The 26,121-nt window shown below is 45.6% G+C and overlaps 1 protein-coding gene and 1 pseudogene across 1 annotated transcript; both read right to left on the reverse strand.

The window, feature by feature from the left end:
* Positions 1–3,777: 3,777 nt before the first annotated feature.
* On the reverse strand, positions 3,778–12,005 carry LOC136456214 (ABC transporter G family member 35-like). The gene is made up of 21 exons (XM_066456003.1): positions 11,472–12,005; positions 11,159–11,368; positions 10,999–11,083; positions 10,431–10,590; positions 10,240–10,316; positions 10,070–10,123; positions 9,899–9,989; positions 9,343–9,644; positions 8,971–9,252; positions 8,572–8,888; positions 8,324–8,484; positions 7,932–8,198; positions 7,603–7,853; positions 7,183–7,515; positions 6,805–7,095; positions 6,563–6,646; positions 6,331–6,464; positions 4,898–5,125; positions 4,636–4,807; positions 4,284–4,538; positions 3,778–4,176 (listed from the first exon to the last, which is right to left on the reverse strand). Exons 1-21 carry the CDS (start codon positions 11,822–11,824, stop codon positions 3,919–3,921), a joined length of 4,365 nt encoding a protein of 1,454 aa, XP_066312100.1. The 5' UTR covers positions 11,825–12,005; the 3' UTR covers positions 3,778–3,918.
* A 4,576-nt stretch (positions 12,006–16,581) lies between these two features.
* Positions 16,582–24,224, reverse strand: LOC136456216 (ABC transporter G family member 36-like; annotated as a pseudogene).
* Between the last annotated feature and the right edge of the window lie 1,897 nt (positions 24,225–26,121).

The following is a 26,121-nucleotide window of genomic DNA, read 5'->3' on the forward strand; positions in this document are numbered from 1 at the left end:
TTTGGACTAAAATCACTTTATCCCAAAATTAGGGAGCATGTGTTTACACCAAAATTTGGAGAGAAAAACATGGGAACTCGAAGCTTCCAAAATTGTGTCGATCAAGGAATCGATTGTATAAGGGTCGACATTAGCTGATTCAGATATGACTCTGGAATCGGATCTCTTTGGATGACATCAGCAGATAGCGATGATGAGCTACGGTTGGCGCCAGGAAATTACATATTGGACTACAAAAAGAGAAAGATTAGGGTCCAAGTTATCTTAAATTAGGAATGTTTTCTTCTATACCGAAGATTATAATGAGTCATGCTCGAGTATGATTCATGCGTAGGATCCAGGTATAAATATTGGACTCCGGCTATTGTAAAAGGACACAATCAATCAAATACAAGTTACTTACTTTTTTTAGCTCCGACCACCCCTTAGGAGTAGGAGTAGAGTAGATCTCGGCGAGTTCTTCAGCGAGTAGGGCTGCATCGGTCTGGCCGACCTCTGGCTTGTCTGTAAGTACCATCATGGCTTATACTTTTGTTCGTACGGCTGCATTAATTCGATCGACCTCCACTATGACTCTGGTATAAGCTAGTTATCGACTCTTGTTTAGTTCAAGTACGGCTACATCGATCCAGTCGACCTCCACAGCTCGAACTAGATTAAGGTTAAGTTATCGGCTTTATCTAAGGGTGGCGTCCTTTGGATAGATTTATTAAATTACCGATATTGCTTATTGCTTTTATTATTTATTTAATTACAGCAATATTACTTCGCCCGATTGGGATTGATCTAGATCAGCCTTATATCCTGTTTAACCCATCGTTTATTAATCTAAATTGATCTAATCTGTACTTTAAACGATGAGTTATGTTTTATCGGTTGTTTTATATCAATCTTGATCGTGCATAGTGTGTGGTTAAGTCATGTAATAAGCACCATCGGCTTACAAGACGACCACCTAGTGCCACTCGATTCAACCTCATGATGCAATCGCACTAGAATCGCTCACTCACTCGATCGAATGAACACTATCAAGCTCAAGTGAGTTAGAGGGCTCCCAAGCACTATCACATAAGCCACCAAGGCTCTAGTGTGCTTAGCTCTCCACTGCTCTTGGCCAAAGGCTGACCAACACTTCTATTTATAGCCCCACAAGCTAAAATAGTCATTACCCCTTCACTGGGTAGATTTTAGGACGACTGGACATGCAGGTCGTGTGCACCGGACGCGTCCGATCGCTACGTCCGGTCACTGCTTGACCGCCACATGTTTCGTTCAAACGAAGTAGCCGTTGCCGCCCAATGGCCCTCTCTAACACGCTCTGACATGACGCATCAGACGCACTATTAGAAAACGATCGGACAGTGGGAGACGTAGTGTCCGGTCGAGTCCAGAGAGCTCCTAGAGCCGCTCTGGGCCGACCGGACACGTCCGATCACACCGGACTAGATGCTCCCAGCGTCTGATCAATTATTGCGCTGAAAACCTGAGACTTGCTGGTTCACACCGAATGTGTCCGGTGTGGCGACCGAACGCGTCAGGTCGCTCTCTGCAATCCTACTTCGAGCTATATCACTTTGACCTGACGCTAAACAGTAACTCGTGAGCGTCCGGTCACTCCACTGAGCCAGAGTCCGGTCACCTCGGCAACTCTGCCTGCGCCTGGCCAGAATATCGGACGTGTCCGGTATTGATATCGGACGTGTCCGGTCATGTCGGGAACACTACCGCCTGAGTCAGATATCGGACACGTCCGGTACTCATATCGGATGCGTTTGGTCACCCGTGACCAGCGCATTCAACTCCTTTTCTTCACCAATTTCTTCTCCTTTGCAAATGTGCCAACACCACCAAGTATACAACACCTTGTTCACGTGTGTTAGCTTTTCACAAACATTTCTAAGGAGTTAGCCACTCAACTTGCCGCGCCACTCGATCCTAACAATGATGCGAAGTTAGATCACTCGAGTGGCACTAGATGATCGATATGCAAACAAGTTTACCCCTCTTGATAGTATGGCCATCTATCCTAAACTCGGTCATCACTTCTATACACACCTATGACCGGTGAAATGAAATGCCCTAGGTTATACCTTTGTCTTACGCATTCCATTCCATCTCCTCCAATGTTGATGCAACACATGCACTAACACGATGCAACAATGATATGATCCACTTCATATCATCATGTGACCATGTTGGTTCATCGATCTTGACCTCACTTGCTTTTCACCGTTGCCTTCGTCCATCGGCACTAAGTCTTACTCAAGCTTCACTGCCACACGGTCCATCGCTTCAAAGCCTCCGACTTGCCCTTCACGCTTGCAACCGGTCCATCAAGCCAAGTCATGTCTTGATCTTCTCCACCTTGATCACATAACTCCATGTCATGTCTCATGTGCAATAAGCTCCTTCATCATCACACGTGTGAGCTTTGTAACATCTTTGAGCCATCATCACCATCATGGCATATGTTGCTCACACATATGTATCTGTGGACTAATCACCTGTGTATCTCACTTAAACACATTAGTCCACCTAAGGTTGTCACTCAATTACCAAAACCAAGCAAGGACCTTTCACTCGCATAATCACCGTGTGCGCCCCTTGCCTCACGCCTCGTGCCGCGCACCCCACTCGTGCCTCACGCCTCGTGCCCCTGCTGGTGCCTCACATCGCGTGTCGCCCGCGCCTCGCGCTGCGCTCCCCCGTGTCGTGTCAACCAGCCTCTATTGAGCGGCAGCAAGTACATGAGCACATGTTGCAATCCGTATATTTCATGTGTTTTACATGTATGTTGCATATGTTTCGTCTGGATGTTGCAAACGTAGATCTGGTGTTGCATATGTTGCAATGGCTATACACGTATGTTGCAAGTGTATGTTTTAAATATTTTAACTGTTTCAAATGTATGTTGCAAGTGTTTTATCTAGATACTGCATATGTTGCAGTGGCTATACATGTATGTTGCATGTATATGTTCCAAATGTTTCACCTATTTTAGACCTATGTTGCAAGTGTTTCATCTGGATATTGCATACGTTGCATGTTGCATATGTTTCAGTCATATGTTGCAAGCGTCTATTCAAAATGTTTCATCTGTTTTAGACGTAGTTGCAAATATGTTTATCTAAATGTTGTAGTTGTTATACACATATGTTGTAGACGTATGTTTGTAAATATTTTACATGTTTCAGACGTATGTTGAAGAAGTACTTTCATGTTGCAACATCTGCAGGTGTAGGAAGCGGACACATGCATGCGGTCCTGCGGATGTAGCAATCCCCACCTGCATGCGCATCAGCAAACAAGAGGCGCACAACTGCATGTGGGGCAGCAGTTGCATGCAGGGCAGGCTTTTTTTAAAAGGAGGCAAGCTTAGCAACATGCGTGGCAAGCGGAACGGACACGTCCGGACGGACATCTAGGCGCCGGCCACACTGTTAAAATAAGTGATCTCAAACAGCGTCTCGCAGCCTGTTCGGGTGGCTGGTTCGTGAAGAAGTACTACTAACTGGTTTATGTGAGAAAAAAATACTATTCCAGCTAAAAATTTACGATCATTTACGACCATCCACAGCCAAACGAACAGTCTTCGATCTTTGTCAAGCTCCGTTTGAGCGCCGGGTCCGCTATTGCTTAAACCCAAGATTCGTTGGGAGGAGATTGGACTATTCGTATTATATATGCAACATCCATTACAAAATTACACGACCCTTACATATACCTAATAAAATAAAATCAAAATCAAATGAAATCACGAGGCTTTAGCTTTACATTGCAGGGCCACTACAAGGTCAAACATTTCGTATGCTGCACTGAATACGACAGAAACAGACAAACAGTGATGTATTGTTTGCAAAGCAATTGATGGACTTCTACCAACGGGGCATGTTAATTTCGCGTAGCTGCTACACATGGCTACCTCCTCTGGAAGTTGAGCTTCATGATGGCGAAGCCGAACAAGAAAGCAAAGAAGACGGTGAACGCCACGACCACCGTGGCCACCACGCCCAACCAGCTGTGCTTGAAGCCGAAGTATTTCTCCACGAACACATTCACGGGGACGCCGTTGTCCATGGGCGTCGTGATGTCCCCGAACTGAGACACGACCAGCCCGTACAGCGTCCACGCCACAGGGCACGCCCAACAGTACCACTTCCACCAGATTGGGACTTTCTGAGCATGTTGCCATGCCAAAAAGGGAAATGAGTTCCACAACTAGCCACAAAATTAAATTTGTAGACGTGGGCAATTGATGGGGATGGAGCAATAACGGGACTTACCGGCCGAGGGATGATGAATCCAGAGAAGAGGTTCCAGATACCATAGAACGCCGAGGAGACGATCGACGCGACATGGTAGCTCGGCGTCAAGCCCACAGCCATCATGCCATAGAATGTGAAATAGAGAAAGGTGAAGTACATGAAGAAGAGGTACCAGAAGAATTTGGCAACTGTCCATTCGAACCCAATCATTGAGTACACTATGATCCCGTATATGGTGGCCTGAGCCAGAGTGTATGGGAGTTCAATGGTAACCTATATATATATATACGACAGAAGTTTTAGCGATGTCGTTAGTGGTCTCTCATCGATAGAAGGTACTATATCAGGAGTTTATATGAGAGCCGCTCACCTGTCCAAATGCATATGGCAGAGCCGAGTACATGCCGGCAGCTCTTTCACGGTAAAACACGGTCCGCTCCACAGATACTACTGGCTGGACAGATGTAGCATTCAAGACGCCGATGAACATCACTGCAGCATACATGGACCCCATGGCGTTGAACAAATCTTGTGATTGACCCCTGTTAGGTAAAGAATCAAAAGGTTGAGATTCTTTTCTTTTTCTTTGAGATGTTCACACACTAGATAGGTGCGATGTGGCAGATACTTACATTTTACCACCAAGGTCCCAGAAGATGGTGCCAAAGATAAGTGCTATGATAGTTGTGAAAAATAGCCTAATGGCATTGTAAGCAGGGTTCCTCCAATATGACAGGTTCTGCTTCCACAAGCAAGCAAGGCATTGCATGAAGAAAGACTGAGAGTACTGGTTACGGAAATGAAGGTCAGTTGAGCCTGCTGGTGGTTCACTTAACTCTTCTATCAAGGCCTTGTTCCTCCTGAAGAATACAATATTATAATCATGGTTATCATGGTGTAGCAATGATGTGGCAAGAAGAAAATTTCAGGAAAGTAGACACTGGTTATGAACTTATCATACATACTAGTTCTATTAAAAAAAGTGTTCATGGTGATAGCAAAGTTAAAAAGAAATCTCCAAGATGCAAAATGAGTCAAATATTTTCCTCGCCAATAATAACACTAACAATTTCACACTTTTATAAGACGTGTAACAGTTTCTCGAAAAAAAAGTATAAGTGCAAAACAAATACAAAACATACAGACCTACTCCCTCTCTCTTTTTAACTGTCGCTATGGTATTCGTGTCAGTCAAACTTTCTTATATTTGACTAGGTTTGTAGAAAATATTAGCAAAATTTGTATCTTCAAATAAGTAAATTATGAAAATAGATTCAAGGATCTATCTAATGATACTAATTATGTACCATAAATATTAATACTTTCTTATATATATTTGGTTAAAGTTGATGACGTTTGACTTCTTAGGAAGTGAGAACGACAGTTAAAAAGAGACGGAGGGAGTAGTCATCAAAATGGTGACTCTATTGAACAAATAAGAGTGGTAGGGTGTGTGCACGTGCGTTTATAGGAATGAATGTGCATATATGTATAAAGAAATTATATTTCAAACCAAAAGCAAAATGACGAAAGTATGTTTGAACTTTTGATGTTTTTTCAATTTATTCAAAACTAAATTCAGAATGCAATATAAGAAGTCTGACTTCTAGCTCCAACCTTTAACATTTTAAACTTTACAAAAATCCAATTAGATTAAAATGCTCTCCCCCTAGTCCTGAGTACACTAGTTAGACCAGTGAGGTCCGAGAATCATGAAATCCCCGTCACTCGTCCAGGTTCAAATGCTTTTGTCATCAAGTGTATTAGATCACATGTTATAGCACAGATATTTGTTACAAGCTGCAATTTCTTTTTTCAAGGGAACAAACTAGAAGCTAAAGTTTCAGTACTAACTACAAAGAATTTGTAAGTTCAGAGGGTATTTAAATGGCACCACAATTGCAGGGTAGATTAGACCCATATTTTAAGGGTTAATAAAGACTTCCGGCATAGATTTTGCTCATCAGGGCAGCAGGCTGCTAGTGGTGTAGTTTAAACCAAAGACCACATAGGGCAATAGGAAATTCTGGGGATGAAGTGAATAGGAGGGTTGTAAGTTACTCACTGGTATAATTCAGATTTCTTGTACAGGTCACTAAAATCAACACCTAGCATCTGTTCTTGCGAGACTGTTGTTACTTCTAACATCCATGTTGCTGGATTGTAGCCATCTCTAATTTTGTTGACTCCGTGAATTCCCTATACAATATGAGCAATACAATGTAATCAGCAAATTGAAGCAATAAAGTCAAACGATTTTTTTAAAAAAAATTATTGCAATACTAATATCATGACACCTCAAAATACTTAATCAGCTCAGAAGAATGATGGCCTAGTGGACCAACATAGATCTCCTCTCCTCCTCGCTTCATAAGAAAAAGCTGCAACAATTCATCAAACACCTTAGGCTTTGCAATTTCATATCATATTTATAAGACCAACCACGATCAATTAGATTTCAAAATCAGCCTAGTTACCCAGATGGAAAGTAATGATAAGAAGAAATCACTGGAAAGTACAAAGATCCACCATAACTCACCTCATCGAATGCTTCAAATATGTCAATGCTAGGCTGATGAATCGTGCAGACTACAGTTCTACCTGTATCAACAGTATTCCTCACTGTTCTCATAACAATTGCAGCTGCTCGGGCATCAAGACCAGAGGTTGGCTCATCCATGAAAATGATTGAGGGATTTGCAACCAGCTCCACAGCAATGGTCAGTCTTTTCCTCTGCTCAGTTGACAGACCATTCACACCAGGAAGGCCAACCAAAGCATTTCTCAATGGTTTGAGCTCCACAAGCTCCATGACCTCCTCAATGAACATCTGCGTGCATAAAGGTAAGCAATGTTGTCAAATATATCAAGTATAGATAGAGGTTGGAAGTTGAATCATCTATTCTGTTTGGCTGACCTTTCTGGTGTTTGAATCTACATCCCTAGGAAGGCGGAGCCACGCTGAGAAAACAAGTGACTCATAGACTGTCACCTGTGGCGAGTGGATATCATTTTGCTCACAATATCCTGATACACGTGCAAAGGTCTCTTGTTTCTTTGGGTATCCTGAAATGCTAATGTTTCCTTCAATGTAACCACTGGTCTTTCTCCCAGCCAACACATCCATTAGAGTTGTCTTGCCAGCACCACTAACGCCCATCAGTGCAGTCAGCACTCCTGGTCTGAAAGATCCACTAACACATTTGAGGAGCTCTAACCGGTCCCCGACTACATCATGTGTTTTCATCTCCTGAATTTGAGTTTGATCAAAAGATTACTTTGTCTGATTGTTAATTGCTCACTACTGATGATATACAGAAATAATTTCAATACTTACCTGGGGCATGTCAACAAAGTACTTGATGTTATTGAAAGTCAGTGAAAGCGGGGCAAATGGAAGAACCATACCCCTTTGCATAGTGCCAGAATGATTTTCAACAGTTGCTGAACCGGATCTAGTGATGCCGACTGTTGCTAGATAGCTACTTCCTGGTGGCAAGTTATCTTCAGCCACAGCATTACCATTGAGGTTTGCATACTTCTCCTTCAGTTCCTCTTCAGATATCGATGGATGGGACTTGCCATATGCTGTAAACTCAAAATAAACAAATTTAAGGTATTTTCAAATGCAAGAACCAAGAGCAAACCAGTCCTAGAGGAACTCACGCTTCAGGTACGCTAGGGCAAGCGTAAAGAGACAATTGAAGAGCATGACAAATCCAAGCAATGCGCCTAAGCCGATCCAATACCACTTTGCTTCTGGGAAGACTCCGCGGGACTTAAGGGATTGCACACCTAGGGTCTCATTAGACACGGAGCTATTCAAAATTTTGTCCCAGCTGTGCCCTAGCATCTCATTTACGGAGATGGCATTCTGGGCATACATCAATGGGGAGATCCAGTAGCCCCATATCCACCACTTCTTCACTTTATCTGCCAATTCACAAAGAAAGAAGCACCCGCCTTTTGAAAAGAGGAGCAATAAATAATACTATCTATGAAAAAGAAACGGTGAGATTATTCCCTTCTTTTTTTAAAAAAAAATGGTGAGGCTGTACCTCTTACTAGGATAAATCCACCCAACACCATAAATATTAGCAGCATGAATGATCCAAAGACATTTGCAACAATCATGTTCCTTGCTGCCCCACCAACAAATCGGAAGAGTGATGCTGCCATCTGGTTGAGTGCTAACAAAAGGAGATACTGCTTGAAGAACCTAGCATTCCACAAGGATGGTAAGTAAAGCCCTGTGATGAATATTTGGTTAACAAGCTAGCTTTAATCTCTCATTGATCAATCTCACCTGCCTACATTTGGGTCAAACCCGATGACATAGTACGCCATGAAAACAAACCCACCAACCTCAACAAAAGAGATTGGGATCTTGAGGATCCATGTGGGTATTGTGTAGGCCCATGCCGGAAAGAAGAGGAGATCTCTCTGCTTGAAGAACACTGGCAGCTTAATGATGGTGAGTGCAAGCTCAGACAATCCATTGAACATGATCATGATCACCGCAAAGAAGAGTGCGCCCAAGTAGATACCACCATCAGTCACCGAGTCACGGTGCATCTTGGTACGAAAGAAGAGAGTCATTGCCATTATGGACACCATCATCAGCTGACATATCAACACACCAAGTCAGGCATTGTAATTATCGTTCACACCACCTTACTATGTTTGGAATAGAGTTTCTAATGACCTGCAAAGTTCTGAAGATGTAGACGAAGGAATTCCTCTTCATAAGCAACATTTCTCGATGGATGTTTGCTTTAAACAGCTCCCAGGCACTGACACCATACCTTGAGGTGGTCAGAGCAGCGGGATGGTTTTTGCTCTTGTCGAAAGGAATGGCTAGCTCATTTGCTATGGCTCTCCCAACATGGAAAGACTGGAACGCGGAGGCAAATTCCTTAACCGACATGTATCGGTACGGCTTGTCACGCCGCACCCAGTATTGCTTCTGATCTTTCCTGGAAGTCACCTGCTCAGCGAGCCCACGAAGATTGTTACAAGAATCAAAGGATATGGTTGACACCGTATTTCAGAACGAAGAATGTGTCTGTTTACTTACTTCTTGCAAAAAGTCAGCCACACCCTTCCTCTCAGGACACTTGAACCCAAGAGACAAGAAGAATTCAAGCACGCTTTCTCGGGGCCCCTCATACACAATCTGCCCGTCTGAGAGCAGTATGATATCGTCAAAAAGATCATATGTCTCGGGCGCAGGCTGTAACAAGGAGATGAGAGCTGTGCCACCGAGGATGTGGATTGCCTGTCTAAGCGACTTTATGATCTGGAACGTAGTGGAGCTGTCAAGCCCAGTCGAAATTTCATCCATGAATAGTGCATTGGCCGGACCAACAAGCATCTCGCCTACAGTACAGGATTGTAGCGCCAGTCACAACATTTTTCACTGACAGCTAATGTTATTGAATTGAAGTTAATATATTTCGATGGAGAGCCAAGTATATATGTAAGAGAAAGTTCAACACAGACTGTTGGTCAGTAGAAGATGAGCAAGTAAATTGAAAACTTAGAGCCGATACGCCACACAAGCTAGAAGTGACCATGGTAAAACTAAAAACAGAAAGGAAGGTTACCCATACTAAAATTATGTATATCTCTACCTGTTGTGACACGCTTCCGTTGTCCACCAGAGATGCCCCTCAACATCTCATCTCCCACCATCGTGTCAGCACATATTTCTAATCCTAATATCTACAACACCAGATGTATAAATGTTGAATAGTGGACAAGAAAACTTTGGTAGCTCAATGTGAAAGTTGTAAGTCAAATACCTTCAATATATAGTCAGAGATCACATTAGCTTCCTGTCCTCGCATTGAACAAGCCTGAACAAGATCAGCAGAAAAGTAAGCTATGTCCTTAGCTACTATGTAAGTTATCATAAAAAATAGAACCAAAGTCATCAGATATTCTTGATTTATCTAAGATTGTAAAGCCATGCCTTCATGAATGCATCGATATCGGCATCAGGCTTGATATTTCCCACCTTCTCCCGCCTTGAAAGCTCAGTCAACATATCTGCCAACATAACAAGAACTTGATAAGTACATCAATTAAACAGGCCAATCCTGCAGAATCAGCAAGCAGCAGAAATGAACGCAAACCCTTGTGAGTAATTGTTCAGAGTCATACCGAAGCGAGTGCCAACACCTTGACAACGTGCAGAGAATTCAAGCGTCTCTCTGACAGTCATCTCTCCGATGTGAAGGTCATGCTGGCTGATATATGCGGCTGTCCTCTCCGGCACAAACTCATCCATTTCATGCCCATTGTAGGTCACTTTGCCTGAAACCTGCTCATCATTTGACCCAATTATTACCCAATGCCATATGTACCAAAGGTCACTGTGAATCGTTCTATTTCTGCATGAAGATGGTGCAATATTCTAGACGTTGCCCCTCCAAAAGCTGTCCTAGTTGTTGGCTGATTATTTTGTGCTAAGTTGATGTGTGTGTTCTAATTAATACGAAAAAGTCTGCAGGAACCTTTAATTATGGCAAACTTAACGTGATTGATTATATAAAGGGCAGACCCAGTGCCGGAGGCTCCCACATGAATGGGGTCTAGGCAAGCCTTCCCCCTGCAAAATCTGCGGAGAAGCTGCTTCGAACCCGCGACCTGGTGACCCAATGAGACAGCTCTCACCACTGCACACCAGGCAGTAAAACACTAAAACTAGAGTGAATTTACTTTTACAAACCTTGAGGTCTTTATCGAGCCTCCCGGCCAAGGCGAGCAGCAAGGTGGTTTTCCCTGACCCGGGCGGACCTAACAGCAGAGTCATTCTGCAAATGGAACGAGCGTCAGGCAAGATGTCAGACTCAACGAAGATAATTTTTTGAGATTCAAAAGTTGATTACCTGCGGGGCTTGACGATGCCGCTGACGTCGTGCAGGATAGGCATGGCCTGCTTCCGGCTGCGGCGCACGTGCAGCGCGTTGGCGACCTCCTCGAGCTTGTTGGTGATGGAGTTGAGGACGGTGGGGAGTCCGCTGGTGCCGACGCGCACGTCCGCCTCCGCCCTTAGGTGCTTGAACCGCACCTCGATCGTGGGCATGTCGATCCCGACCCTGCACGCACGGCGGCACAAGGATCGCAAATTAAATCGTGAAGCAGATCCTAGCTGAGCTGTATATGTGTGTCCACTGTCCAGTCCACTCCAATAGCACGCACCGTTCGACGCGCTCCTTGAGCTTGAGCAGGAAGCGCTCGTTGTCCTCGTCGGCGACGCGCACGAGGCGCTCCAGGAGCGCGCGCCTCTCCCGCGGGCCGAGGCCGAGCACGTCCACCACCTGCGGGGCCGCCTCCCCGCCGCCGAGCGGGACGATGGCGCGGCGGACGCGGTCGCAGGTGGGCAGCCTCTCGAGCGCGGCCCACCGCAGCGCCTCCTCGTCGTCCTCCTCCATCCGCGAGGAGGAGCGCGAGAACGCGTCGGGAGCGCGCCACCACGCGGAGGAGCCCGACCTGGAGCCGCCGCTGTCGCGGCGCATGCTCGCCACCTTCTGGAGCTCCGCCGCCGCGTCCATACCCGCCGCGGCGCTACCCACGCCCGCCCCCCAACTCCGCGACGCAGCCCGAGCAGCCGAGACGAAACCACCCCCCGTGTGGCTGGTGTGGCCTGGATTTCGCGAAAGTTTTCCAGGTGGCGTCTGCGGAGTGCGACTGCGACGACGCCGAGGCAGTTGGGGAGAGTAGAGGAAGGGGCGGGTTTTTGTAGGCAGCGGCATGGCGCGCTGCGTTGCTCTGCCACGGCCAGTGCCAGGGGCACGCGACGTTCACAAGCCGTGGGCCGGGTTGATTTCGGGCACGCCGCACGCGTTGTCAAAATCGCAACCCGTTTCCTACTGTGCGCCGCTTGTGTGCGACACCGCGACTCGCGTTGCCGCCGCTTCCAGAACCACAAGGCAGAAGGCTACCTGTACTACTGTATGTACTCCAGCAGAGCCATGGTGCCAAGTGCAAATGCCGTATTCCTCCTACTCTACACTCTGCGCATGGCAGCTGGGCCTGCAGTTTCGGGCCACGGAAAGCTATAGAATAGCAAGCAGCTCTGCCTCCGTGCTGTCGCTGTGCGAGCTTTGGCTACCGTTGGCACAGTTCAGTGGGCCGCATTCGATTCCGTCAACCTTCGGCTCTCGCTCAGTTCAATTGAATGATCACTGGTTCGGGATTTCCGGTTAGCGGAAACCGCTGAATTCTGGTATCGTTCAACCACACGCTATATATAGCCTACAATAATAAAACATCGAACCAAAGCCCACATATATGGCCACTAGTCATCCCTCACCTGCTCACTTTTCCTTCTCCAATTTGAATGATTATTTAATTGTTTCTGAAAACTTAACAAACCGACATTTTTGGACTACGATATTACCAACAAATCGACATTAAATATTGAAATAAAATTTGAAATTGGTGAAATAAGTTTTTTTTAAAAGGTTGAGGGCACATGGAAAAAGACGTCTCAATAAAGTACTTATACAAAATGTTAAGCGTGCTTCGCTGATGCATTGAATTATTCTTAAATATATTTTAATATAATAGTTTAAATATATTCATAGAAAAGGGTAAACCTAGTAAACAAATGAATTAGCTATCATAAAAAAACGAAGAAATGGAAAGAAACGAAAGGGAAACATGGAAGACCTACTATCAAACAGCTTGATGGGCCGCATCTGGTATCCTTATTGGGCCGTTGGCTTTGATCCTACAAATCCAATGCCCGGCCACACCACGCTGTGAGTGACTCGGTCGCATCTTCCCCAGTCCCATTCTCCATCCACCCACCGGCGGCGGCGCAAGGGAAGCGAAGAGGAAGCAACGCGATGTCGGCGACCACGGCGGCGGTGCCCTTCTGGCGGGCAGGCGGGGATGACCTACATCGGCTACTCCAACATCTGCGCTGCGCTGGTCCGGAACTGCCTCAAGGAGCCCTTCAAGTCCGAGGTCGCGTCCCGCGAGAAGGTCCATTTCTCCATCTCCAAGTGGGCGGACGGCAAGCAGGAGAAGCCCAGTGAGTGATCTGCCCTCTCCTTCACCCGATGCGTTCATGTCCGCCGTCCTTGATTAGATTCGACGCGATCTGCCCGGATGTTATGTGGTACGGTGGGATCCTAGGGTTTGCGATTTAGTTCTTAATAAAGCTGAGCATGGATATAGGTCTAGGTTGATCTAGTGGTTCACTGATGGGGTCCTGACTTCTGACGGTGGTTTGTCTCATTTTGGTTCGCGTGCTGGTGGCGTTTGCGTTTCACGGCCAATCGTAGTTGCTGATGGTGTAAATCTGATCTGGTGTGGTGATTGATGGAGTTGGTCAAAATGTGATGGGTAGAAGGTAAATAATTAATTGGCGCATAGGATGCCACTGCAGTCAACAGTCAGTACTCAAGAATCACATTTTGAGGTTCTGTGGAAGTGGTAAACTGGGTAAATCGTTTATCAAATCTTCTAGTTGTTTGTGAAGTGGTTTGTATTTCTGTTCTGTTTGAAACTTTGAATTGCATGATCCAAGGTGAAAACATTGTAACAAATGCCAGCATTCTGTAAAACCCAACCACCTAGAAATCCCTAATGGATAGTAAGTTGATGATGGTAGCGCTTAACAATGTAGCACCAAAATGTGGATTATTTGTCAATCCTGAATGCATCCCATGATAAATCATATATATGTGCATCTTTGGATCTCAACTTTAGAGAATATGAAGTATAAAGAGACTTTCCCACATTCAATTGTGAAATCTGGATTTGAAGATGGAACACAGAGTGTGTCGTCATAAGGAATTAAGGATGAAGTGTGATGTTAGAACTTGCTGAAACTGTCATGACATGTTTCAGTAGCATTACTGTTATGTTTAGAATCGGGAAGCACTTCCTTGAAGAAAATGTGTTCCTACAGAAATTAACCTACTGATGATAACTTATAGGAAATCATTGCACATGTAATATGTATATATTGTTTAATTGTGCCAGAAATCCTGCTGAAGGATGGCGATTGATTGTGTTTCCTAATTCGTGTGATCATGTTCCTTCCCTGACCACATTGTTGTTCTGTTTCTGTTCTGTAATGTAACAAACTAACAAGTAACAACCATTTAATCAGTTAAACCTGTCATTGCTCATACATACAAGCTATGCGTGCTCGCCCCACACAAATGTTTGCAAAAGAAAACCATAAACCATGCACAATATGAGGAAAAATGCATCCTTGTATAATAGACAATCAATTATTCTATGAAATTTGATGCTTTGTGTTTAAGGTAGTTCCATGAAATTCAATGATTTGCGTTTAAGGTAATTCCATGAATTTTTCTTATGTTTCTAGTAGTGATAACCTTACATAATGATTGGAGAATGCTTGTCCTCACTGTTTCAGTGCTTAATGCTTATGTGAATCCCTTGATTTTTTTTTTTTTTTTTTTTTTTTTTTGTCTTTGTGATGTAGAACTTGAACGATGGTAGCAGAGGAATGCATACAACTTTTTACATTTGTATAATGAACACTTCAGTAAAGCAGCTGACAGATTGCAGTACTATTTAGCGCATAATACCTCAGTTTTATATAAGCATCATCCATAGCAATTACTGTTTGCATATCAAAGTAAACAATTGGCAGTTGTCGTATCTCTGTTAATGGGTTGCATATAATGCGTCTGCATCTATGATCTATTTTATCGAAGTAGGCCCAATTTTGAACACAGGAATGCAAAAACAAAGGAATAGGAAAAACATAGGAATTCTGCAGGAATAGAAAACATAGAAATGTTGAAGAAATGATCGTTTGGGTAGGCTCCATAGGAATTTTACCAGGAGGTTTGAGTGGATGCAAAGTTCTACATTTTCCCTCCAAAACAAAGGAAAATTTCCCACACTATTCCTATGCTCCATTCCTGTGAACCAAAGGCATGAACTAGCCATCATATGTTGCTTATATTCAACTGTTCGGTTGGTTTTTTCTGTTCGTTTCAATACTATGTAGAACTGGATGAGTTTTCTTTTCATTTGCACGGTTAATTTTTTCCTATCATAGAGTATGAACCTGAATTGTGTTCAGTTTGCATGTATAGCTTTTGTCTATTTCTACAATGCTAACTTGGTTCTTTCTGCAGCTGTCCGCACAGAAGATGAATAAAGATCTGGTGCCACTGGTGACATAGTCCTTGCTACAGATGATTTGAAGTGCTGTTGCAAGTTTCTGGAACTTGCTATTTAGCTGGCTTGATTTTATAGTCAATGCTGAAGAATAAATACTTTTGCGACAATTATCTATTTGCAGTGACGTGTTATTTTCGTTGCTAATTGCACTTGGCCCTACCCAAACCAATCATGTGAACATCATGGAATGCTTCAGTTTTGTGCAATTTGGTACCGACTAAATTTATTGTGCTGTCCGACAGATTATGTGCCTGGTGTCCATAAAAATAAAGGAATAGTGGCAATAAAAAAAGGAATAGTGAATGTATTCGAGTGTTTTTGAAGGCCCTTATACCCGATTTTTTCCACCGTTCGATCAAGCATCCAAACTCACCTTCCTTCCCTCTCTTGCCCCTATCTTGTTTGCTTTGCGTCTTCTTAGATTGGGAACCTTGCCTGGTCCTGCGATCTGTCTGATTTTAGACTCATGGAGCTGGATTGAGCTGCCTCAAACACAATAAGAATATATTTGTTTTGTGAGCTGGAAATATTGCTTGATTTAGACACCGATCCCAAGCATTCGGTTTTGAACACCTAGAGCTGGACTGAGTTACATGGCGGCGCTTCCAGGCCAGGTCGTGAAGCAAACAGCCCCTAATCGAGTAGACACGTAGTGCAAGAGCTGAGCAGCAGCTTAGATGATAAGCTAAAAGTATATGTAGGCACTTAAGTATACATGCTCGCACGCATATTTGAGCAGCAGCATGGGCACTTCAAACATATTACTTGCATGCATAGTTCCTAAGCAGGATGTGCTATCTAATGAACTTAAGTGTGTTTTTCCTTTATTTGATAATCAGCAAGTGTTCTGAAAATTTTGTAATGAATTGGCTATTTACGCAAAAGAAGAAGAAGGGTTGTTCTGTAATGCCTTAAACTAAAAAGTTTGATTTCGTGGTTGCATGGTTACACAGCGTCCCTAGGCTACAGAAGTCCTCTTCTTTATGTCAGTATGTGTGCGGCAGGAGAATGGTTTTCGTCCCCCTGGTGCAAACAGCATGGCTAGAAGGTCAACGCAGAGACGGCTACTAGAAGGTCAGACCGTCAGAGTGTGATTGATTTCTCTTGCATGTTTCGTTGCTTGTCCCTCGTTGTCTTGTGGGCGCAATCAACCAAAGAAACATGTAAGGAAGGCCAGGTTTTTATGATTCTTTCACATGTACTTGCAGTCTTCTAGTACTTATATACACGTATCAAAATAGTATGTATCTACTTATAAGTCAACAGCAACGCATGAGGTATTTCCTTGCCTTCTCCAACTGATCCTTTGCAAGGGGCAACAAGCTTACAAAATTTACTAGATGTGTGAAATATTCTTTACAAAATACTACGCCATCATCCTCCCAGAAAAGGAGCACAATATCCTCTCAAAAAAAAAACAGCACAATAACTTATAACTTTAACTAATCAACGAATCCATAGATATGGCGTACTCTCCCAATATGACAGCCAAATCTACTTGCACGACCCAACGAATACAAAATCCCTTGTCCAGGAGGTGATTTTCCCAGCTCCTATCGTCATTATCTCTTCTGGAAGTTAAGCTTCATGATGGCAAAGCCAAACAGGGTCGCAAAGAGCACCGCGAATGCCACGACCACGGACGGCCACCCAACCCAGCCAGCTGTGCTTGAAGTCGAAGTAGTCCTCGATAAACACCTTCACGGGCCTTTTGTCGTCCATCGGAGTCATGACGTCACCGAACTGTGACACCACCAGCCCGTACAGCGTCCACGCCACGGGGCATAACCAGCAGTACCACCTCCACCAGATCGGTGTTTTCTGAAGGTAGCGGGAGGCAAGAACGGGAATGAGCTTTTGGAAACCGTAGAGAAAAGTTGCAGGGGGCATGAGGAGGTCTTACCGGTCGGGGGATGATGAACCCGGAGAAGAGGTTCCAGATGGCGTAGAATGCCGAGGAGACGATGGCGGCGATGTTGTAGTTAGGTGTCATCCCGACGGCCATCATGCCGTAGAATGTGAAGTAGAGCAGCGTGAAGTACCCAAAGAAGAGGTACCAGAAGAACTTGGCAGCCGTCCACTCGAACCCGATCATGGAGTACACTATGACACTGTATAGAATATCCTGAACCAGTGCGTATGGGAAGCTCAATAACAACCTGCGAGGAGACAAATTGATCAGATCAGTGCCCTGCTCTCTAGAACATGGGCCAACAGGCAACAAGCAGCAGAAAAAGCCGCGTGTGAAATTGATTTCCAGGAGGAACATTCACCTGGCCAAACGCATATGGGAAAGCTGAGTACATGCCAGCAGCTCTTTCACGGTAAAAGACTGTCCGCTCCACGGCCACCACTGGCTGAACTGAGGTACAATTCATGATCCCGATGAACAGCACCGCAGCATACATTGATCCCATGGCATTCATCAAATCTTGTGATGTAGACCTGGATTATAAGAAGCAAAACGTGAATAAAAAATTGAAGGTCAAGCCACTTGTTTGCCATAAGCAATGGTACAATTGGGCATGACTTACATTTTGCCGCCTAGGTCCCAAAAGATGGTGCCAAGTAGGAGAGCAATGATGGTAGTGAAAAAGAACCTAACGGTATTGTAAGGAGGGTTCCTCCAGTATGACAGGTTCTGCTTCCACAGGCAAGCCACACATTGTGTAATGGAAGACTGTGCGTACTTGCTAGAGAAATGCAGGTCACTTGAACCTGGTGCTGGTTGGCTCAATTCCTTTATCAAGGCCTTGTTCCTCCTGTAAAATGTAACAAGCAACACATCATCTACTGCAGAAATTCCCTGGAGAAGGAAGGTTGGTTAATACTGAAAAGTGCATTGGTATGTACCAACTGATAGTACTCCGTTTTGCTGGGTAAGTTTAGTATACTGTAATTAGTTCTAATTGTTTAGATTTTTTTCCTAGTTGTTAATATAACCACCTATGGTTATTTTCAAAGATGAAGTGACTAGTAGGGTTTCGAATTTACTTACTGGTAGAGTTCAGATTTCTTGTACATATCACTGAAATCAAGACCTAGAATCTGTTCCTGAGAAGTTGTGGTCACTTCCAGCATCCATGTTGCTGGATTGTAGCCATCTTTAATTTTGCTGACCCCTTGAATCGCCTGAATAATATGAAACCACATGATCTTCTCAATAATTTTTAAGGAATTTCATAGATGGATATTCAGATTCCTGTAATATCATTTACCTCGAAATAGTTGATTAGCTCTGAAGAATGATGTCCAAGTGGACCAGCATAGATCTCTTCTCCACCACGCTTCATAAGGAAAAGCTGCATGCATTAATCAAACATTTTAGACACTGCAAGTTGCAACATAATTCAAGGTTTGGAAAATTAGCCACAGCAAAACAAGTATGACAAATGCTGACCAGAAAGTAGAGGGTAGTTGGAAGTAATCCTATGTGAAATCTCCCTCACCTCATCAAATGCTTCAAATATGTCGATGCTAGGCTGATGTATCGTGCAGACCACAGTTCTACCAGTATCAACAGTGTTCCTCACCGTCCGCATCACAATTGCAGCTGCTCGGGCATCAAGCCCTGAGGTTGGCTCATCCATAAAGATGATTGATGGATTTGCAACCAGTTCCACAGCAATGGTAAGCCTTTTCCTCTGCTCAGTTGACAGACCATTCACTCCAGGAAGTCCAACCAAAGCATTTCTCAGTGGTTTGAGCTCCACAAGCTCCATCACCTCCTCAATGAAGATCTGCACATATAATGGTGAGCAACTATCTACCAAGTGTATCCTTCTATGGGTGGAAATTGCAACTATTTTGTGGAACTAACCTTTCTTTTGTTCGAATCGATGTCCTTGGGAAGCCGGAGCCATGCTGAGAAAAGCAGGGACTCATAGACTGTCACCTGCGGCGAGTGGATATCATTTTGTTCACAGTATCCTGATACACGTGCAAAGGTCTCTTGTTTCTTTGGGTATCCTGAAATGCGGATGTCTCCTTCAATGTACCCACCTGTCTTTCTCCCAGCTAACACATCCATCAAAGTAGTTTTTCCTGCACCGCTGACGCCCATCAGTGCGGTCAGCACACCAGGCCTAAAAGACCCACTGACACCTTTGAGGAGCTCCAAACGATCTTCTTGTACACCTTGTGCTTTCATTTCCTGAATTTAATTTCATGACCAGGGTTACAAAATAGTGATGAAATTGCATTTGTTGCGCAAGAGATCAACTTTCTATATTTCACCTGTGGCATGTCAACAGAGTATTTGATGTTGTCAAAGGTGAGCGAGAGCGGGTCAAATGGAAGGATGATGCCCTTTTTAGTCGAGGAAGAATCATCTTCCATGATTGCTGAATCAGTTACAGTGTTGACTCCTGTTGATCGATGATTGCTTGCTGATACCAAGTGATTGCCATCCAGAACCTCCCCTTTGATGTTGGCATGCTTCTCCTGCAGCTCCTCTTCAGATACAGATGGCCGGGAGTTGCCATATGCTGGAAATTAACAAGATGGAATCATTCACACTTCATAGGTTTGAATACATTGAAATCAGAGAACAATGAGAAAATCAGTTTGGGAGTTACTCACGCTTAAGGTATGTAAGGGCAAGAGTGAAGAGAGCGTTGAAGAGTATGGTGAACCCAACCATAGCACCAAAGCCAATCCAGTACCACTTTGCTTCTGTGAATACTCCACGGGACTTAAGGGTTTGCACACCTAGGGTCTCGTTGGAGGCAGTGCTATTCAATATTTTGTCCCAGCTGTGACCCAACATCTCATTCACTGAAATGGCATTTTGTGCATACATCATTGGGGAGATCCAGTAGCCCCAGATCCACCATTTCTTAATTTTATCTGAAAAATGAAATACAGAGAAGCATTGATTTAAGAAGAAGCTACATTGCAAAGAATTACAAAGAGAGAGAAAGATGAGTTCTAACCTTTTACTAGAATAAATCCTCCCAACACCATGACAACCAGCAACATGAACGATGCGAAGACATTAGCAACAATCATGTTCCTCGATACCCCACTAATAAACCGGAAGAGTGCCGCTGCCATCTGATTGACCGCTAACAGAAGCAGATACTGCTTGAAGAACCTGGGGGCAACCATTACTGTTAGAACATTCATAGCACTTTTTTTTTTGAAGGAAACATTCATAGCACATTACCAGAGTAATAAGAATGGATAAGGATAAACATTTAAACAATTGGAAAATCTCACCTGCCGACATTTGGGTCGAAGCCAATGACATAGTATGTCAAGAATACATAACCGCCAACCTCGATAAATGTGATGGGTACCTTGACGATCCATGAGGGTAGAGTGTAGGACCATGCCGGAAAGAAAAGGAGATCCCTCTGCTTGAAGAATATAGGCAGCTTGAAGACAGTTAGCGACAGCTCAGACATGCCATTGAACATGATCATAAGCACACCAAAGAAGACTGCACCCATGTAGATACCCCCGTCATTCACCGTGTCATGCTTCATCTTCGTACGGAAGAAGAGAGTCATTGCAATGATCGACATCAGTATCAGCTGTAATGCCAGAGCACCAAAGAGTCAGTCATGTTTCAGTTATTTTTTCTCTACATGCCAATCGATCATACTGTTTGGTCTTGTGAGTTACCTGGAAGGTTCTGAAGATGTAGACAAAAGAGTTCCTCTTCATGAGAAGGATCTCCCGGTCTATGTTTGCTTTGAGCAGCTCCTTGCCACTCACACCATACCTTGTGGTGGTTAGTGCGGCTGGGTGGCTTTTGCTCTTGTCGAACGGAACAGCAAGCTCATTTGCTATAGCTCTCCCCGTGTGGAATGACTTAAATGCAGTCGCAAATTCCTTCACGGACACAAACCTGTAGGGCTCATCAGGTCGCACCCAGTACTGTTTCTGATCTTTTTTCGAAGTCACCTGCCCAGCATTTCAAAAGAGATAAGATAACAAGAACTTTCTGCACTTATGTATACTGAAATATGGTGGCACAGTACATACTTCTTGCAGGAAGTCAGCAACACCCTTTCTCTCAGGGCATCTGAAACCTACTGACTCGAAAAACATCAAGCACTTCTTCTCGGGGGCCCTGGTAGACAACCTGACCATCTGAGAGGAGTATGATATCATCGAACAAGTTATAAGTCTCTGGTGCCGGCTGCAGTAGGGAGATAACAGCTGTGCCACCGAGGATGTGAATGGACTGCCTGAGTGAATTCACAATTTGGAATGTAGTGGAGCTATCAAGCCCAGTTGAGATCTCATCCATGAAAAGCGCCCTGGCTGGCCCCACCAGCATCTCACCTGCAGGGAACATCCAAATGATATAATTCAGAAAGAACTTCAGCAAAACCAATGTTGTTGACCTAATATGGTTAGGAAAGACAGTTTTACCAGTTGTAACACGCTTCCGTTGTCCACCAGATATGCCCCTGAGCATCTCATCCCCTACCATTGTGTCTGCACATATCTCTAGTCCTAATATCTGCAGCAAGTGGAGTGTACATACGTTTAAGACATATTTGAGTAAGTCAATCTATAATTGCTCGATTTGAGGCTAAAAGTTGCAATGTATACCTTCAGAATATAGTCAGTGACCACATTGGCATCTTGCCCACCCATTGCATACGCCTAATTAAATTAAGCAGGAAAACCATACTCAGTTTTGATTATGATTGGCCAGTTATTCATGGAAACATAATCTACGATATAAAAAAATCTACTGGATTTAGTCAGGATCGCATGCCTTCATGAATGCATCAATATCAGCATCAGGCTTGATATTGGCCGCCTTTCTCTCGCCTCGACAGCTCAGTCAGCATGTCTAACAACATAAAGGAAAGAAGCAAGACCCGATAAGCATATCAATGAAGTGTAAATCCTACATGGTAGGCAAGCAGAACAAAAGCATATGCATGTATCGCATGACTCATTGCTCGGAACTGTACCAAAACCGGAGCCAACACCCTGGCAGCGTGCAGAGAATGCAAGCGTCTCCCTCACAGTCATCTCTCCTATGTGGAGGTCATGCTGGCTGATGTACGCGGCTGTCCTCTCTGGAACAAACTCTGTCATCTCGTTACCATTATAGGTCACTTTACCTGAAAACTGCACGGTGTTTCACTATAACATTAGGCACTGTACATTTCATTAGAGTAGTTAGTACAAAGCATACAACAGTTGCCAGTGAAAGATGCCCTGTTTCTTGAATGCCAGTTTTGTGCAGAAGTATAAGGATACATTTTGTCTGGTTTTTGCGAGGCGTAATTATTGCAAAGAAGTATAATGGATGCATTTTGTACTACCTTGAGGTCTTTGTCAAGCCTTCCGGCCAAGGCGAGCAACAAACTGGTCTTGCCTGATCCAGGCGGACCTAACAGAAGTGTCAACCTGCATAAACGTAAAGAACGTGAGGTTGACTAGTGGAAGAAGCGAAGAAATCGAAGACTTGTAGTCTCAGACTATGAAGCTGTCTCTTTTTTCTCTTCTTTTTCTTATTTTTTGTGAGGAGACGATTACTAATCCAGTCACCAACACAAGCCAAACCAACAGGAATATTGAGTTACTCAGTTAAAAAACAAAAAACAGCTCATCGACTCTGTAGATGGAAAATAGTTGACTTTCTTGAGGACAAAAAAAACCCCAATAAAACAGCCATTGTTTTACTCGTCAACTACCTGCGAGGCTTGATGATTCCGCTGACGTCGTGGAGAATGGGCATGATCCGCTTCCTACTGGGCAGTATGTGCAGCGCGTTCGCCGCTTCCTGCGTCGAACAAAGAGGCGCACCGTCCAAAGTTCAAAATTGATCGTCTTTCGCTATCGGATAGGCAGGAACTAACGGGTGCACTGGCTGGCTTACGTACCTCGACATTGTTGACGACGGAGTTGAGGACGGTGGGGAGGCCGCTGCTGCCGACGCGCACCTCCGCCTCGGCCTCGAGGTTCTGGAAGCGCACCTCGATCGTGGGCATGTCGATCCCGACCCTGCAGCAATCAAACAGCGCGCGCGCGGAAATCGTCAAACACCCGGCGAGCGATACGAATTCGAGTGCAACCGCGCGCGGCTCGTCGCGGAGCGGGCGAGGGGTTACCTGTCGATGCGGTCCTTGAGCTTGAGCAGGAATCGCTCGTTGTCCTCGTCGGCGACGCGGACGAGGCGCTCCAGCAGCGCCCGCCTCTCGCGCGGGCCGAGGCTGAGCACGTCGACGTCCACGAGCCCCTTCCCGCCGGCCGCCTCGGCGCCGTCTAGCGGGACCATGGCGCGGCGGACGCGGTCGTAGGTGGGCAGCTTCTCCAGCGCGGCCCAGCGGAGCGCCTCCTCGTCGTCCTCCTCCCTGGACGAGCGCGAGAACACGTCGTCGCCGCGCCGCCACATGGAGCCGCCGCCCCCCCGCCGCAAACTCGCCACCTTCTGAATGTCCCCCGCCGCGTCCATCTCGCTATCCCTCTAACTCCTCCCCCCTGCTGCCGCCGCCTCCTGCTAGTGCCCTCCCTACCAATCCGCACCCCGCACCACAACGCCGAGCTGCCGCCGGGCTACCAATGAGATTCCGGTGTGTGTTTTGGGTGGGGGTGAGTGCGTACTATGGGAGAGCGTTCAGGCGAGCTGCCACCGGGTTTCCAATCCGCACCCCGCACCACAACGCCGAGCTGCCACCCGCTTAACGATGGGAGAGCGTTCAGGCGGAGGGTGGGGGTTTTGTAGGGGTGACGCGCTGGGACGGGACGACGCGGGGGGAAGGGGTCGCCTGCCGGTCGTGGTCATGGTCAGAGGTCAGAGGTCAGAGCCGCGCCGCCCGGGGCGGGGAGGCCGCTCTGCTTGCTCCTGGAGTTGCCAGTTGCTACCCCTGTTCGCTTGTCTCAATTGTGAACGAATCTGGACGGTTTGAATGAACTCTGAATGAATTTATAAGAAAAAAAATATTCTAAATAAAAAAAATAAGTAGATTAAGCTAAGTTTAAAGGCATACGAACGGAGCAAGTACCGAGACACGCCGCCCCCCTGGCGCTGCATTCTGCCCCCCTGGTGCTGCATTGCTGGACCGGGCTGGGCCGCTTGTTGCTTCTAGAAGGTCACCTGTTTTCCAGTGGAAGACACGCCGCCCCCCTGGCGCTGCATTGCTGGACCGGGCTGGGCCGCTTGTTGCTTCTAGAAGGTCACCTGTTTTCCAGTGGAAATGGGGGAGGAATCGTCAACTAACGGACTGCCGCGCCGCCCCTTCTCGTTTCTTGAGGGCCAAGCATTTTCCTCCCTCTTTCCACTAGATTGGTAGTTGAGTCTCGTTTTTGAGCCCGCCTGTGCTACAGAAAAAAAAAATCCACGTACGGTCTTTAGTTTTATCTTCTCTCTCGCTACGTTGATAGAACTTCAAACACGCGTCCGGCCATTCAGGACAGGAAATCAAAGGCGTGTTTTTAGTTCGTATATACGAGCTTCGTCCGTGTTTAATTCAACGTACGCAGTCTCGCGCATAAAACTTCTCCCTTTTGGATTTTATGTATCTCAACTCCGTCTCTGGCTAGCAACCTTGGTCTGCGCCAAGCATCGACATCTTCGAGAAGAAATGACAAGCGTTGAGAGACCAAGTTACTCTATTGTTTTTTTTTTTTGTACCAATTGTACTCGTGCAGAAGGACCCGCGCACGTTAACGGTGACGAGTTGACGACAGCAACGCCAACTTGCCAAGAGACCTGCAGCCAGCCACTCTTCCCGTTCCCCTTTCGAGGCAACGCTGAATTTCCGGTGGTGAAAATGGATTGATCGCGCGGAAGGAAGCTTCTTCCACCGCCTAACCATCAGAAGTTAAAATCTAGTTGTCGGCCTGTCTGGGACCTTAGAACCCCCATGTCCCTCGAACTCACCGATACGAAAGGAAAGGATAGAGCGAAATGACCTCTCGCGAGGCCACTCTTTTTATTACTCAATGACCCTAGTCGTCTCTCTTTACAACACTACACGGGGCGCTATTTATACACCTCCGTAACATTTTACATGGACTCAACTGTCCTCGCAACTACCCTGATTTAGGGGAATATTCTATTTCGCCGAGGGTATTCCGGTCTTTTCCTTCTCCACCTCCCTCGGGCTCCAACCACCCTCGCCGCAGGCTGGTGGTCCCGTCAGCCAGCTGTAGCTTCCCGGCCCACGCGCAACCTCCTCCTCAGCGACGAAAGAGCGAAGAGTTCCTGCAACACTAGAGAAAGTCGCCTCAGTGAAAGCGTTCAACCGACTCCGCAGACTTTGGCCGATGGCCAGGCTTTCGCCTAATTGGACGAAAGCCTCGTCTCAGTACCCCTGCTCCCGCGCTCCCCGAAAGCGCCGTGACTTCCGAGCGCTCCTTTTCGCCCTTAATGGGACGCGAAAGGCGCCGATCGCCAGACACTTGTCCCTTTCGCTAGCAGGGGGTGTGAAAGCCAAGGGGCGTAGCCCAACAGTAGCCCCTCACCGCCGCCGTATGACTCCGGCAACGGCGGCGGTGGCTCGCCTATCCTTCAAGGACCCCTACGTTGGCCCCCCTACGCCGTCCCCTTGAGGTGCGAAAAGGTATGTGATTTCTTCTGGGTGCGTATCATCTTTTCGCGACTCTATGCCTTGGTCATGATATCCGCTAGTGTTTATATATACTTTATTATTATTTATTATTTTTTATCGTTATTCGTTTTTCATTCATCATCATT

Source organism: Miscanthus floridulus, chromosome 6 (assembly GCF_019320115.1).
Source record: "Miscanthus floridulus cultivar M001 chromosome 6, ASM1932011v1, whole genome shotgun sequence".
Lineage (NCBI taxonomy): Eukaryota > Viridiplantae > Streptophyta > Magnoliopsida > Poales > Poaceae > Miscanthus > Miscanthus floridulus.